Source organism: Pavona decussata, unplaced genomic scaffold, assembly GCF_977016875.1.
Source record: "Pavona decussata unplaced genomic scaffold, jaPavDecu1.1 SCAFFOLD_225, whole genome shotgun sequence".
Classification (NCBI taxonomy): domain Eukaryota; kingdom Metazoa; phylum Cnidaria; class Anthozoa; order Scleractinia; family Agariciidae; genus Pavona; species Pavona decussata.
In genome coordinates this window covers 639,100-656,669 of record NW_028145630.1, presented here as the reverse complement: position 1 = coordinate 656,669, position 17,570 = coordinate 639,100, and the positions used below count along the sequence as shown (strand labels likewise).

The 17,570-nt window shown below is 38.6% G+C and overlaps 1 protein-coding gene across 1 annotated transcript; it reads left to right on the top strand.

Moving 5' to 3' along the window:
- Positions 1–1,949: 1,949 nt before the first annotated feature.
- On the top strand, positions 1,950–6,900 carry LOC146458943 (putative iron/ascorbate oxidoreductase DDB_G0283291). Its single transcript, XM_085090173.1, has 5 exons — positions 1,950–2,020; positions 2,627–2,689; positions 3,904–4,137; positions 5,603–5,792; positions 6,633–6,900. Exons 1-5 carry the CDS (start codon positions 2,014–2,016, stop codon positions 6,898–6,900), a joined length of 762 nt encoding a protein of 253 aa, XP_084946299.1. The 5' UTR covers positions 1,950–2,013.
- The last annotated feature ends 10,670 nt before the right edge of the window (positions 6,901–17,570 follow it).

Sequence of the window (17,570 nt, the reverse complement as noted above, 5' to 3'; positions counted from 1 at the left end):
GCCTGGTGGTTTCTTGAGGTCTCCTCGCCATTATCGTAATTTGAATGATTTCAATTTTTTAGCAAGGCAAATAAATGATGATGATGATGATGATGATGATGATGATGATGTGTCAAGTCTTGACACATTGCTCAACCTGTTAAATGAGTTTTTCGGGGGATTTATCAAAAAATGGAAAAATGGAATTTGGAAAATAGAAAAGTGGGCCGACTGAAAGTTCGGCATGGCTGGACGTTTTTTCGTGGAATTTCGAAGAGCACGAAAAACATGTACTGATATAGCCTTTAAGGCTTCCATCAAAATTCTCAGTGTAATATCTACGATATATTTAACAAAATATATTTGTGGTGTACCACGAGCAAATATGCGAGGTCGTTATGGTAATGGTAATGTATTTATATACCAAACATATCACTGACACAGTCTCATGGCGGTTTACAATTCTTCTGCCAGGTGATGTCGGACGTCAGTGTGCAAAGGCGCCACTGGCAACCGCTATCAGTCCATATTTTGATCTCAGCCACTCACTCAACCCACGCAAAGACAACTGAAAAACAACTGAAATCAGAGCTGATAGAGAGTAGTATACAGAATGAGGAATACTTTGTTACTCGCTTCCGATCTGTATTTTACCAATTGCGAGAAAATCAGGTCAATTATGTCTGCCTACAAAGTGAACAACAGCTGACTAGATGTGTACGCATGAACTTTACCGACCCGGGGAAGCTTGGGCAAGCCTTCCAGGTCCCTTGTTTCCTACAATGACGTCACTGTTTTGGCTCTTCTGGTCTATTTATACGTATGACGTCAGCGCCGTAACGGAATCCACATGACGCCCTCATTCTCTATAGACATCTATACTACTATAGAGAAAGCCCACCACACCGCAGGGACTATGAACCCTACCATTTTCGAACTGCAGTGTGTGGGTTCTATGTGTTCCATAGATTATTAGGAATAAGTGTTGTGAGACAAGGACATTCACAACAGATTAAAATTTAGTTGATCTAAAATTTCCTCCGTTTAAAATGATTATCCAGTAGCTTCCAAGATGTTGCAGACCTGGCATGGCGCCAGCAAGGCCGATATAAGCTTCTACAAAAAAGGCAATGCAGGCGACTTCGGGAAGTTACATATTAAACAATCAAATGAGGTTAAAGGAAACTAGGTACATTAGAAAAAGTAGGATTGTTGCCAAAATCCGGCATTCATTTTGCTGTTTACCATCGAGGATCAAGTAAGTGATTTATTTATTTTAGTTATACATTATTGCCGTATTTGTAGAACATAGCCATGAAGCAACGAAGCAAGACTCATCATAGTCAATTGATGAGAATTTTAAAGAGTCAACCTCGACTCATCAATAGCGAAATAGTATCGCTGGTTTTATGCTTAGGTACAATCATCCTATTTTTTTTTTTTTTTTCAAAAAATAGATTTTGGCAAGTTCAAGAACTTCATAGAAAGTTGAGATGTTTTGAATGTTCTGTGATGATTGCGGCTCTTTTGTATGTTTCAGGTACAAGATGTAATTCCTTTCGAAAAATTCAAGGCCCGTTTGACGAGCGTTTTCCGCATTCAACGATTTACACGTCTAGCTTTGAGTTAGGACTATGCAGGGCGCTGTAACACTTCATTCTTGTGTATTCAACAAGCTTAAAATACATGCCACACATTGACATTCAAATCCTAGCAGTATGCAGGATGTTTGCCTTAGCTCGGCTCCCACGAGTCTCATGTAGCTGAGTAGAACATCCGAACTAGAAATCGGAAGGTCATAGGTTCGGCTCCTTTCGGGAGAACTCGGATTTTCTTTTTCTGAGTATGCCTGCATCACTGTCTGAAAAATTTCCCTATCATTTATTTAACAGGCTTAAACATGGCATCACATTTCTTTCAGCCGCTTTTTTTTATTATCAGGAACTTATTCATTAATTCCATCGCCTTTACAGGACGCCGTGGACGTAAAAGATTTCTGGAGTGTGAATTTGTAGTATTCGTCAACTGGTAATCATGTCAGGTTTGTAAACCGTTAAAAGATTTATAATTCGTAAATTTAACCTTAAAAGCATTCAGTGGTTTTAAATTCGTAACTTTCGCACATCGTCAACTAATGCAAGACTTCGCGAAGTGAATTATTCCTCGACCCCCGTGTAAAATGATGGTTGACATTATCGAAACATTTGCCTCTCCGTAAAACGGAACTGAGGAATTATTTTTCCACTGTTACGAAATTTTGAGCTAACATTTTACCGAAGAAACATTTACCTTTGCTTTAAAACTAAATCCGAACAGATATCCACCGTAATGAACTGTTGGGCGCCCCTGCTCATACCTTAGTCTATATAGTTTTGTTTGTGGAGAAGGATGGTGAAATTGTTGCTAGTTGTTACAGGCGACTATACTTTCTCGAAGCGCCTGAAACATTTACAGAAGTGAATAGATGCAGCTACAATTCATTGTTGCCTACAGTTTAAGATATTTGAGAACTCCTACGAGTCTTTTTTATGACAAAAGTATCATAGCTCTTCCCAGAGTTACTATAATAAAACTGTTTTTATATCCTACTAAATATATGACTTGAGATGTACTGTAAATGTTTCACAGTTTACTTACTTGTGTTCAGTTCTTCATAGCTCTCTTGGAAAGCCCGTACCACCAATAATCGACATTTCTCCCCTGCTGAAAGGTAAATATAGAATACGGATGAATCTCGCTTGTTAAGAATGGCCGCTACCATCGGGCCATCGGGAACAGCAAATTAGTTAAACATGTGGAAGACATTTAAAAGATTTAGTAAAGGACAGGGGATTTAAGGGGCTTTTACTAGTTAAAAAGCTGCAGTCTCCGGCCCCGTTCTAGGTTGAAACGACGAACCTTTTCAGCAGAGAACTACACAACGTTCAAATTAGCTGTGATTGTAAAGAAGACCGAGTAGAAATATTGGTTGATTTAAAAGGTCCTTTGCTGCAGTGTTAGTCTTGGCAAACAGTTTGGTTGATTCTATATCATGGTTGGTTGCTAAGAGTTTACAGCAGAACTACTAGAAACGGACACAAAGATAAGGCGGGTATTCTGGTACATATTGAATTGTAAAACCATCTTGGAGTTTAGACAAGAGTTGGGGAGTAAACAAGTGTAACATATATGAATACCCATAGGATATTAGTTTATTTTTCGTCGATCGCATTTTCCTCGTATTATTGCATGTCAGTGAGCATTCAGGTTTTATCATTGTTATGAGGTTTGTCTGGCATTGTTTATTATTGTGAGTATCAGTATAACTGGCTCGGTTTATTAATTTTATAAGATTTGTAAATTAATTTTGAAAAGCCTTAGGGGAAGGCTAATAAAGTATTATATTGTATAGTATTGCAATCAGAAAATGCCCATGCACTGAAATCATGTATCAATTTTTTGAAAATTATTCGTTTACTCGCTGGTCTTGTGAAACTACTAATGACGGTATTCGCCTACGGACGGCCAGGAAAAATATACTTTGCAGCTTGACAAACTTGGGTCAATTATTTTAAATCCAACCTTCGCTCAAAACACATTATGCTTTGTTTATCCTTCGACGGAAAAAATCACTTGATATCTGCCTTAGTGGTATTTTGTGACTGGATATGATTCTTGTAGAGTTTTAAAGTCTCAAAACATTTTATTTCAGTAAAGCATTACTTCTCGTGTCGCATCAGTTAAAATGTCAAGTTTTTCAGTTAATAAAAGAGTTATCACAATAAGACCCGGAACATAAGAGGACGAGGTTTAAAAAAACTCTGCATTTTAAAGCCCAACTCTTTGCTTTTAGGAAACGTATATGATCAGAGTGACTGCGTCGTAGCTTGCTAAGGTGATCTTTACTGCCTACCTTTCAATTGTCTCTTTTAATTGAATTCGCAGATGAAAACTCATTGAGTATTGATCACGACACTAGAAAAGCCGAGCAAGTAGTGCAGAGTATTCACGAGGCTTGTCAAGATGTAGGGTTTTTCTACATCACAGGCCATGGAGTGAGCGAAACAACTACAGCTTCTGTCATGGAAATGGCAAGAATGTTCTTTGATTTGCCTTTTGAGAAGAAAATAGCTCTTAGCATCAGAAACAGCAAAGCATACAGGGGATACATTCAGAAAGGTGAGATCAGGACTCGAACCTTGTAACTGTAACATGAAGCTGCAGGATTATGTACGACGTAATGCAGAAAACGTTTACAGTGGAACTTCATTCTCCTTACGGACACCTCTATAATACGGACAGGAAGATACGACAACATACCCCGTAATAAAAGGGTGTGTTATGTTTGCAACTGTAAAACCACTGAAGATGAAATTCACTTTTTATTAGATTGCCCACGCTACTTTTCTTTAAGAGATATGTTCCTTGTTAAAATAGAACCTAGCCTTCCATTTCCACGACTATAAGCAAAAGAAACTTTACTATCGCATATAATGAACTCAACTGACTATTTTATAAACACTCAATTAACTTCATTTGTTTCCTCGTGCTTCCAATTGAGAGATAAACTTCTCTCTGGAATGATTACTTCTACTGTATGAATAGTTTAAAATAAGCAAAGACTTTAGTTACTTTATTCATTTATTTTTGTTATTATTATTATTTTATTTTATGTTAAGTTCTCTTAAGAATTAGTTAACGAATCGATAATTAGTTATGAATAGCTTTTGCAATACTGTATCTGTTATACTCATGCAAATAAAGCTTTTGTTGTTGTTGTTTGCTCCCTGAGAGACCGAAATCCATATAAAGCCTTCTTCTCTAAAACGGACACCTCCATACAACGGACACTTATTCCTGTCCCCTTGGTGTCCGTAATAAAGAGGTTCGACTGTACAAAGAATCAGCATAATTTTCTAAATTCGTTTGTACGAGATGTGAATTACCGAGTTCGTTTTCACGGAGTTATATAAGCACTTAAATCTAAAATTAGGGCTCTTTTTAAAAGATTATATTGGTGCTATGGTAACCTATTAAGTAGATAAACTGACCATAACTTGTTTATCAACGATACGGCATTTGTTTGATACCCCGGCATTGTTGTAGTATCCACTAATAAAGAGTGCCGATATTGCGGATCCATCAATTCAAAGTATAAGTGATGGCTAGTTCTGGAAATTGATGTGAGCCACCTTAATTGTCACCCCGGCTTTCGGTTCACTAAGAATCACTAAGAATGTAAGCCTCCCAAGCAGTCGTTTTCAGGGGAGTTGTATTCCTCCCCATCTCCACACTGATACTACGAGGCCTAGTATAAAAGAACGGCCATTCGGGCGAAGCTTCCCCGTACATCCATTACATGGATGTCCCCTCCCCTCCAGGGATCTCCTTACAGAAGTAAACCACTTATGTCTAGAAATGTACCTAACCCTGAATTTGGGTACTTCATAAAAAACAGGCCTTTTTGTCGTTTTCATATGGCTTCATGTTTGACAGAATTATGTGTGTTTTAGTGAGAATTAGGGTTAGCGGATATCTATCATATCTTGTGATATCTATCACATAGTTCATGAATCTCATCAGCGTGCATTTCTGGACAAATCGGCCAATAATAGTTCACGCTTGACCAATAATACTATTTCAGGATGGGAAATGACGGATAACAAAGTTGATGTTAAGGAAGGAATCTATTTTGGACCTGACGTCACTGCTGATGACCCGGATGTTATCTCTGGAATTCCAATGGTGGGGCCTAATCAGTTCCCGGATGAATCAGATTTGCCTGGCTTTTCCACCACTGTAAGGGAATACAGGGACGAAATGAAAACTATCGGGTGAGTTTATGTGTGATTACTAGATTACGATTACTAGATTAAAATTACTAGGTAGAGATATTTTACGTTTGATCATGAAATGATTACCGGCGAACTAAAACAACAAAACAAACGTGAGTAGACGTCACACAGTTTTCAGCAATATGATTGGTTAATCTCTTAAACTAGTGGGAGATGAAATAATTAAAGAGTACATAGGGAAACTATATATATTTCAAAGCAGTTCAAAGTCAGACGAAAACTCAGGTTACCATGCAAGCGTGATTTAAGAGTTTGTATGGAGTTAAAATTAAATCGAAATTTAGACAACAATTTTCCCTATTGTGTCTCATAAATAAACTCCTCCGTAAATGAGCTACCCAGGAGGGACCGCACATCATCCTTCTTGCCATATGGGAAGGCAGGTAAGCGAGAGCTCAAGTTTCAAGCAAATTTTAGCGAGGTTTTGGAAGTGCTCTCCTTAAATGACGGGCCAAATTTCATTGAAATTCGACTTGTAGTTTCCTACCTTTCCATTAACATAATACAGTGATGCACGTGGACCAGCTGCTGAGAGATAAACCGCTCAAAACAGCGTTTGGAAGCACTGCAGAGAATTGAAAACACAGCAAAACACACCGGGTGAGCTTTTTCAGACTTAAGCATATTTTTTGTGGGTTTTTTAGGGAAAATTGTTGTCTAAATTTCGATTTAATTTTAACTCCATACAAACTCCTAAATCACGCTTGCATGGTAACCTGTGTCACATACGCTTTGGCGACCTGTGTCTCTATTAGCTCATACGTTCTTCAGGTATTTTTAACAATTTTGTCCGCTCTAAACTGTTGTTTCTATTCATAGATCTACACTCATGCGCGCTATAGCCATGGGATTACAACTGAAGAAAACCTACTTCGACTTCATGTTTGCTGATCCAACTACATTTACAGCCATGTGGCATTACCCTCCCCACCCCTGTGAGAGTGACTCGTGGGGAGTGGGGCCTCATACGGATCATGACGTACTCACTGTGATACCACAGGATGAAGTGGGAGGACTGCAACTTGAGAAAACTGATGGAGCATGGATGGATGTGCCACCCATCCCAGGTAGTTTAAGGATTAAATAGTATCAGCTCTTCACAGCAAAAAGCTTTCCAGACTCGTCAGGATCTTTGATCAGCTGTTGGTCGCCTGGATACCAACCGCTGACTAAAGAAACTGAGTGCGATTGGCACGAGATTGACAATAGCTGATTTTACAGTTGTGTGCTTAGTGACCTGGCCTTGGATTGTAAGCGAGGCTTGGGGTGACCTTGTTTTGATACAAACCTCACCGCTTTTCATACATAGATCATGCTGTTCTCATGCTAACTAGTTTGAATTTACATGTGAAAAACAGTGTGGTTTGTATCAAAACAAGGTCACCCAGCCTCGCTTCCAATCCAAGGCCAGGTCACTAAGCAAACAACTGTAAAATGGCCTATCAGCGGCAAATCACGGAACATCCTATGCAGGGCGTCTGCATGGTAAGCTTCAAACACGTATTTAATATTATTTTTTACAAATGATCACCACACACAATGTGTGCGCATTTAAATAATTTTAAAACCCTTATTCACTGCAGATAGTTTGCAGCCAGAATTTAAACACATGGAACCATGTGATCATGATAAGATGGAACGCAAATATTTTTTCTTGTTCATTTCAGACCCTAATCCATGACAACGGCAAGAGTTAGCATCCTGTATTTTTTAGACATTAATTCGAAAAAGCGTAGAGTGGAACCTCTCCTTACGGACACGTCTCTATTACTTCCAGTTCAATTGCACCCTGAGAGACCGAACTCCATACAAAAGTTACTTCTCTAAAACGGACATGCACCTCCATAAAAAGGGAATTATTCCTGTCCCCTTGGTGTCCGTAATAAAGAAGTTCGACTGTACTCACAGATAGTACCAAATGGCAGAGCCCAGCCTTGTTAACAGGCCTCAACGCGCTTATCTAAGCAACCGAGCTTGCTTACGGGGGCTTGGAGCCGTACGCGATAGCGCATCTTCCCGATCAGTTCAACTGGTGACGTCACATTTGACCATGAGGCTGGGCAGCTTTTATCAAATTAAGAACCGGTGCCTACTATTATTACTGTGCATAGGTTCTGCGCATCTTGAGATACTCGGATTTCCTATGAGTGGTGCTTACTAACACAGGGATATTTTTGCGCCCTTTAAAACTATGCGGAGAAAGCAGAACTTGGCAAGTGCTTTTGGTATCCATAAAGAAAATTAGGGGTAACCATGCATTTTCAGTCAGAGATAATAAAGCTTCAATTCGGAAAATAACGCCGTACATTGCTTTGTATTTTACTGCTTTTTAGAATAATTGTTGCCTAATTATCTAAAAATTACGTGGTTCCCCCTAATTTTCTTTTTTGATTTTCATAGCCCTTGCTAAGATCTGCTTCTCCCGAATAGTCATAAACCGTGCAAAAATACTTCAGTATTAGTAGGCACCGTTTTCCACGGACAACTTCATATATATGACGGAGCCGACAGAACATTGAAAAAAACACTGGATATTGTTCAAGAGACTTCTAGTGGCTTACAGATTACGGACGAATATGCCCAAAATTGCTGAAAAACAATATCAGTACGCACTCCTTTGTGACAATAATAAACGGAAACTTCTCAGTAATTCTGGACTGTTAAACTGTAAAGACACTGCAGGTTAGATAATGTTAGAATGCGAATACGTAGGCACCGAAGTCCAGCAAATATGGAAGCAATTCACTCTTTCGTAATCCCCTTTACGTACACTATACAGACTGCTATAATCCGTCCTTGAGTAATTATTCCACGGAGCGACTAAGTGAAGTTTACAGAACGTAGAGCTATCGCACGTCGGACAATTTAACTCCAATTTGTTATAGAAAGGCCTCACCCCAATTTGTTTTCATTTGCATTTTCTCTAAAACACACTTGCGTTTTGACACCATATGTACCCAAGTTTTCTTTTCTTTTTTGCTTTTTCCATAGCTACTTTCGTGGTAAATGTGGGTGACGCATTGGAGGCCTGGACCAAGTGACTCTATCGCGCCCGTTTCCACCGAGTCAAGAGCTCTCCAGATGAGCACCGATATTCTGCCCCGTTCTTCTACGGGCCAAACCCTAAGTGCCTCATAGAAACATTGAACAGTGTCCTGACGAGGGACCTTAGTTACACACCTGAGTTCCTGCTGCAGTTGCCTTTTAGATATGGGGATTATTACCACGCAAAGTTTCAGAAGAGTTTTGACTGGTTTTCGAAAGAGATGTAACTAAAGTCTGGAACATTTCTCATTAGCAAAGTGGGAGGAGTCTGGTGGGGGTAAAGGGGTAACTTATGGGAGGGGGGGGGGGGAGGGATCGTAGTGATGTCAGCAATTTTACCCATTGTAGGGCTCCTGCTCATTGACATTTGAGATAATTTCATTCACAACCAAAAACTATCGTAAAGAGTCAAGGTAGCGAAACTCTTATTCACATGAGTATTACTAAAGCTAAATTTGCCACCATATGATTTAAGGAAGCACACGCTAGATTTTAAAACTGGTTCCCGGGACAGGGTACGATCATGAATGCCCTTGTGTGGTCACGGCCCGAGTGTGTGTATACCTCAAGGATTTGAGCCGCAGAATCAAAATTTAAGAATAGATCAACCGACGTCGCGTTCAATTGACCGTGTTCCGGAATAAGAATAAAACTGAACAGCCCCTAGATGTCTCGCTTTAGGTACATTTGGAGATTTCTTCACACGCTATATTCAAGAGCCGCTTTGCATGTTTTCTGGTAACTATGAAAACCCTTATTTGAGATTTTGGTGGCATCACGCGGCTCTTGGAACAGCTCACTGGATTAGCTGAAAAATAAATAGCGGAGTAAGGTAGAGCGGTTTTCAATTGAGTGTCGAAAGTAATTGCGTTTTTGCTTTGGTTTTGCATTACTACGCTTTGTGATTGGTTGACAAAACTCGCGTCAATTTCTCAACCAATAAGATGTAAAACCAAAACCACTCGCTCGCACGCGTTTTCCCACGCTTGGCGCCGGTTACATGTATTTGCTTTGAATTCTGATTGGTTCATTGCGCTGTTTGCACCTGTTAGGATTGGCCAGAGTAATAACTTTGGTTTTGGTTTTACGACACTCGATTGAAAACCGCTCTATACGCCAATCGAAAGTAGCCTTACCCTGTTGAGAGTACAAGTTCATAAATCGCATCCAATAGCACTCGTTTATACTGCTTCTCAAGTTTAATTTTATTACGTTAACCCGATATACACCATTGTAGGTTTTAACAGTTTACAAAGTCACACGAGACCGTAAGCAAAGCTGTTAACAGGCCACTTCTACCTTGTTGTGACTGCAAAGGGAAGGACTCAGTTTACGCTATTTAGTCTAGTACAATCGTTTCCCACTATGACAATAGCGAGTCTACAAAGACAGGAATTCTTTTCAGTATATCCTTCACCAGAATTTAGTTTTTGAATTTTGTTGCCTTTGATACTATATAAACTGTCTGCAACATGGAGGGGAGGTGCACAACTATTATGGTAGAGTATCTCTTATAGTAGACAGCAAAACAGTGCGTACTTTTAAAGTTGTCCTTTCGTACGAACGAACGAGGCCTTCGAAGAAAAAAATATCTGGAGCGTGCGCGGAAATGTAAGGTGAGACTAGGGAGAGGCGGTGATAAAGATCCAGGCTACTATCGGCCATGCGCATCTCCTCGTGTGAATTTCAAGAGGAAAACCACTGTTTTGCAGTTTACTATAACAGAGGAAGAGTATATGACTTTGTTTCATTTTAAATCAAGTTAACCCTCCTTACGCACCCAGATGAAGACAGAAGTCCCCGTGGAGACAACATCCCTCCGATGGAAATTCTTAGTTGTTAACCAAGAGGTTTTTTTTTTAGCAAAACTCTTTCTAGCCTGCAGAACAGGCGTAATTTGTTCCTTTTTTCAGGCGAGCGCCCGCCCTTGCCTCCGCTCGCCTGAAAAACGCAAAATATAAAATCACGCCTGTTCTGCAAGCTAAAACCTTTCAAAACCATGAAGATGAAAGGGAATAAATTTTCCCTTATTTAGCAAGCATTTACCTCGGTAGTGAAGTGGAAACTACGTAAAACGAAGGTTCGAATATCAACAGGCCGGATGGTGATATCTATGTATTTTTTTCTTGTACGGCTTACTCTTTTACGTCCTTCCTTTTTGTAAGGTGATGCTACACGGAACGATTTTTAACGCAGCATCGTTGCGTAAAAGTTAGTTTTGTTATCGTGTTAGATAACGCGAGACAACTTTAACGAAGCAATTTGTTTCGGCAACACAGTGCAAGTTTTTCATCTTTTTTTCAAAACTTTACTGTTGCGTTAAAAGTTGTCGGCGCACTGTGTTACGTTAGAAATCGTCGTTAAAAAGTGCCCCGTGTAACATCATAGGCATCAACGCTATTCCAACAAGTCGAATTTGGAGGGTTTTGTTTTTGAATTTATATTTATCCAACCTTATTTTGAGTTTGAAAACATGTAAAAGAAGAAAGCAAGCAACGCCGATCCATCGGGACGTTTGCAATAGAAACGTTGCTCCGCAGTGAACTAGATTCAAATCTTAACTTCTTTAATCTTTCTTGTTCAAAGATTTAATCATTTTCCTCTTTGTACATTTTTGTGCCAGATAATTTTTACTTTATTTGCGATTAATGCTGAATCATGAGTGGATGGATAAAAGATGCCTGTGCAACTGTTTGTTTAACGGTCATTTGACGAAGTGCGACTGAAATGATATGAAAACTTCTCAAGATCGAATGTTCACATCACAGAAACGTTTATATACAAAAAAGTGAACATAATTCTAGTATGCTGTTGAATCCAGATTCAATACACACAACCCACTGGAGATTTTTGTATGCGAAATGAATTTTTTTACCTTATGTAATATTTTGCCCTAAAACTGAATAAAGAAACTGAGCAAACTCGAATTCATCTACACTCTTATATTTTTAGAGTAAGGAAAAAAATCATTAAAGACTTCTAGCGGTGAAATTTTTAACACAAGCAAACCTTGAAAAGAATAGCTTGAACAGAATTCTTCGTTTTGCATTAAAATCAATGCGCTTTGTTTCGCCATATTGGGCCTTTTGTAGCGGCATTGCGTAATAGATATAATTGCCATGAAATAAAGAGACAAATCTAAAGGGAATAATTAAAATCATGATGGGTTAAATTATGAAAAATAAACAAAATAATAAATAAATAAATAACATAACTTAATTAATAAAGATAGTCCCGGCTGTAAGATTATAATGAAATAGTCCACAAAACATGATGCAAAAAAAATAACTTTTTCAATCGGCGCAAGCGACATAACCCCTTCGCGCATTCAGAATCATAGCGGAAGAATAATTTTGGGATCGTAACAAGGAAACTGCAGCATACAGCAATGACTATGATATCAGATAATTTCATCAAGTAGTTGCCAAGAACTCCCTCGAATTTCCCGTTACTTTGATCGATTGCCGTGATTTGAAAGGTGATAACCGTAAGGGAGGAGAGGGCTGGGAGAGAGGGGGTACACTTTAAATTTACCTAAAACTCACCGATCACTGATATATCACAAATCTTTAGTATCCAACTGCAATTCGTAATGTTTGATTAATTTGTCGGTTACAAACTTTCAGGAAAGAACCGAAAAAGCAATGGTACTGAGTTTGTGTGGTACCACAATGGAGCGGCGTTTGAAAGAAAGCGAATTCTTTGGATGCATGAACAACGTAGAAATCTTTACGTACGCAACGAAATCTCCAAATCTCCGAGATATGAAAAGCATGCAATTAGCTGGTTTTATTTCGTGTTACGTACGACATTTTTATCCTTTCCATGCGAGACAAAACTCATCAATGTTTCTATGTTGCCGGAGAGTTACAATACCACTTCCAGGCTCGACATGGCATCAATGGCAGTCTCCTCTGCTGGTTCTCCGATTATTTACATTTTAGATTTCAGAAAGTAACTGTTCTCGGTAAAACATCAAACATTCTCCCTGTTCCCTCTGGAGTGCCTCAAGGGTCCATCCTAGGGCCATTATTGTTTCTAATATATGTCAACGATCTGGCCATAGCCACTGTCAATAGTTCCATAGCACTATTCGCGGATGACACCAAGTGCTACCGTCCCATCACGAACACTGATGATGGACGACTACTCCAGGAAGACCTCGATCGAATCACTTTATGGTGTCATGATTGGAGGATGGATCTCAACCAGTCTAAATGTACAGTAATGTCTACAACGAGAAATGTCAATCTAGTGGAAACACCTTACTTACTTCAAAATACACCAGTCAAACGTACTGATGCTCAAAAGGATCTCGGGATATTAGTATGTAAGGACTTGAAATGGAACAGTCAAGTACTAGCGGCTGCCTCTAACGCTAATAGGATGCTGGGTTTTATTCGTAGGTCGACACTTGAGGTCAAAAATCAATCTGCTCGCAAAGCACTGTATACAGCCTTAGTGATGAGCAACCTCTCGTACAGTTCACAAGTATGGGCCCCGCAGTCAGTCAAACTGATCGAAATTATCGAGAGAATACAACGACGTGCAACTAAATATATACTCTCACTACCCTACAGGATTGGTATCTCGTATAAAAACAGACTAACACTCACAGGCCTTATCCCTCTCTGCTATTGGCATGAATACTTGGATCTAGTCTACACTTATAAATCTATTGTTAATAGTTCTGACACCAATTTTAAGATATTTCAACCTATTAGAGTTACCAGGCGTTCTGCTCCAACTAAGAGTATATTACTAGATATACCTAAAGCTAAGACTGTCACGTTCCAGAACAGTTTTTACTCAAGAGCCTCAAGAGCATTTAACACACTTCCAGACTTCTTGAGGGACAATACAAAATCTATAGATGTATTTAAAACTAATTTGAGGGCATACTACCTAGATTTGACTTTAAATGTGTACGATCCCGCAGTACCTCAAACGTTCAAAAGTGTCTGCATAAAATGTCATCAAAGCAGACCGTTACCTGTATTATTAGTTAAAATGTGTTGTTAATTAGTTAATTAGTTATTATTAATTGTTAATTGTTAATTAATTATTATGATGTGATTTTATTTATACAAGGAGCCTCGTTATTGGAACATATCGTTCTGTGAGTTCTCTCCTGTCAGAGGTTTTTCATTTTGTTTTTTTTCTCCTCTGGCGAAGTTTATAAATAAATAAAAAAATAAATAGACATGAGAATGATAACTTCAGCTCGATGTAAAATCAAATTCTCCTTTCTAGAATTTAAAGGAACATTGCGTAAGCAATATTGAGAGTTTTCGTTTTCATGATACGCTGAAAAAGGGCAATGCTAAATATGATTTCATGACCGCGGAAAAGCATCATGCACCGACAGATACTCCCGCTTAAATTATGCTATCGGCGAATCAGCGGATTTCTTTTTGTCACGTGATTTCAAACCTCCTTTAAAGGGCATGATCTCCTTATAAGGATCAAAGAGGGAACAGATTTGTTGTTAGCAGTCTCTGCAAAAACACCACTGATGTCATAACCTTCGTGTGAAATGCGATTGACGCAAATAATGTTTTCTGACTATGAGAAAAGGAGAGGAAACAACAAAATTGGACTCATTCGTGTGTCGACAACGATACTTTCACGAAAGCTTGAATTTTTCGGACCATAGATGGAAATTCCCCAGATAGATATTTCGCCTTTGATCAACGGTATGTACAACACAGAAAGGTACCAAGGTAGATTCAGTACAGATCTCCAGTTTGCCTTCGGTTAAAGTTAATTTTAAGTGCTAAGCATGTGTCTATTTGGCGACCGATCAAAGTAACGGGAAATTCGAGGGAGTTCTTGGAAACTACTTGATAAAACTCTCTGATATCATAGTCAATGCTGTATGCTGTAGTTTCCTTGTTGCGATCCCAAAATTATTCTACAGCTATGATTTGAAAGCGCGAACCGGTTATGTCGCTTGCGCCGATTGAAAAAGTTGCTTTGGCAACATGTTTTGTGAGTTATTTCATTATAATCTTACAACCGGGACTGTCTTTTTTAATTAAGTTGTGTTATTTATTTATTTATTTATTTTTTATAATTCAACCCATCATGATTTTAATTATTCCCTTTAAATTTATCTCTTTATTTCATGTCAATTATATCTATTACGCAATACCGCCACAAAAGGCCCAAAATGGCGAAACAAAGCGCATTGATTTTAGAAGATTTCTGTTCAAGCTGTTCTTTTCAAGGTTTGCTTGTGTTAAAAATTTCACCGCTAGAAGTCTTGAAATGCTGATATTTTTCCTTACTCTAAAAAAAAATAAGAATGTAGATGATTTCGAGTTTGCTCAGTTTCTTTATTCAGTTTTCAGGGCAAAATATTACATAAGTAAAAAATTCATTTCGCATACAAAAACTTCCAGTGGGTTGTGTCTATTGAATCTAGATTCAACATCATACTAGAATTATGTTCGCTTTTTTGTATATAAACGTTCCTGTGATGTGAACATTCGATCTTGAGAAGTTTTCATATTATTTTAGTCGCGGTTCGCCAAATGACCGTTAAACAAACAGTTGCACAGGCATCTTTTATACATCCACTCATGATTCAGCAATAAACGCAAATAAAATGAAAATTATCTGGCACAAAAATGTATAAGGACCAAAATGATTAAATCTTTGAATAAGAAAGATTAAAGAAGTTAAGATTTGAATCTAGTTCACTGCGGAGCAACGTTTCTTTTGCAAACGTCCCGATGGATCGGCGTTGCTTGCCCTCTTCTTTTACATATTTTCAGATTCAAATAAGGTTGGATAAATATAAATTCAAAACCAAAACCCTCCAAATTCGACTTGTTGGAATAGCGGTGATGTCTATGATGTTACACGGGGCACTTTTTAACGACGATTTCTAACGTAACACAGTGCGCCGAGAACTTTTAACGCAACAGTAATGTTTTGAAAAAAAGATGAAAAACTTGCACTGTTTTGCCGAAACAAATTGCTTCGTTAAAGTTGTCTCGCGTTATCTAACACGATAACAAAATTAATAATGGTAATTGAACTGAGTAGAGTGCAATTTGGTCTGAAATCGTACGCGAACGAACGAGCGCGCAGCGCGAGTTCGATTTGAAATCACAAGCATGATTTCAGACCAAAATTGCACGACACAAAGCTCAATTACCACTTTATTACACCTATTTTGAAATCACAGAGTATCATTGACAATATTAATATTCTTTTTTTGTTTACTTCATTTTCATTTTGATGGGCTAAAGAAAGGATGCGACTTAGAGCAAAAAACTGGTGCAATTTGGGAATAAATCACACTGTTGAGAGCCAATCAGATTGCAAGAATCACCAGTGATTTCAAAATGGGTGTAATAAACTTTTAAAGCAACCATGCCGCGTTAAAAATCGTTCCGTGTAGCATCACCTTTCAAGAAGGGAGGACGTAAAAGAGTAAGCCGTACGAACAAAAATACATAAATATCACCATCTCCTGTTGGTATTCGAACCTTCTTTTTACATAGTTTCCACTTCACTACCGAGGTAAAGGCTTGCTAAATAAGAGAAAATTTATTCCCTTTCAACTTCATGGTTTTGAAAGATTTTAGCCTGCAGAACAGGCGTAAGTTTTTTTTTTTGCGGCAGTTTCAGGCGAGCGGAGGCGCTTCGCGCTTGCCTCCTGTCGCCTGAAAAAAGGAACTTACAAATTACGCTGTTCTGCAGGCTAGAAAGATTTTTGCAAAAAACAAAAAAAATTGTAAGCCCCTCCAGTTAGCTAGCTGCTTCCTCCAGGAATAAATGGGAGAGATCGGTCTGTGTAGAGACCGTGTATGGTCTAGTTAGGCAGCTGATCTTTGCCTGGATGATTGTGATAGGAATAGAAATCGTCTTGAAACTAAGTCTGGTTTTTCCCTCGGGTCTAAGACAAAACTTCGCCTTGTTCTTCTACTGAAAATTCATTCGATATCATCCCTTTAGTGCCCATCATTTCGAAAACTTTTGGAAATTCTTGACCACCCTTTTCCCAACCAGAAAAAAATTACGGATAATCCCAATGACCCTGCCCTTTTTAAATCAATTCGAGCATTTTTTAAGGACGGTGCATACTAATTCGAAAGTATTTTTGCGCGGTTTATGACTATGCAGAAAAAGTAGATCTTACCAAGGGCTATTGGAATCCAAAAAGAAATCTGGGGGTAACCACGCATTTTTTGTGATAATGTAGCAGCAATTATTCTAAAAAGCGCCAAAATACAAAACAATGTATGGCATTTTTCCCTAAATTGAAGCTTAATTATCTCTGAAAAATGTACGGTTACCCCTAATTTTCGTTTCGGATACCAATAACTCTTGCTATAAGTTCTGCTTTTCCCGCGTAGTTATAAAGCGCGCAAAAATATCTCTGTTTTAGCAGGCACCACCGTTAAGAAGCTCGACTTTCGATCTCGGACCATCGGGAGATGCGCAGAACGTATGCGCAGAAGCTAAAGGAGGAACCGTTCTTAAAAATTGAATTACAATTACCTCTCTAAAGGAGATCCTTTATGAAACAGACACTTAAATAAACCGGATTCAAATTGATCACAACAGACACGGGCATTGTCTGCCTATACAAAGCTCTGTTCTCTGTTTTTAAACGAGTTTGACTTTACAAATAAACAGTTTTTATTATTAAATCCAGGCACAGCTGAGGATATCAACCATGTTGTTGCACAAATCAAG

Coding starts and splice junctions, on each gene's coding strand:
- LOC146458943 (XM_085090173.1), top strand. Junction 2,690..3,903: donor CATTTCTCCCCTGCTGAAAG/GTAAATATAGAA, acceptor TTGAATTCGCAG/ATGAAAACTCATTGAGTATT. Junction 4,138..5,602: donor CAGGGGATACATTCAGAAAG/GTGAGATCAGGA, acceptor ATACTATTTCAG/GATGGGAAATGACGGATAAC.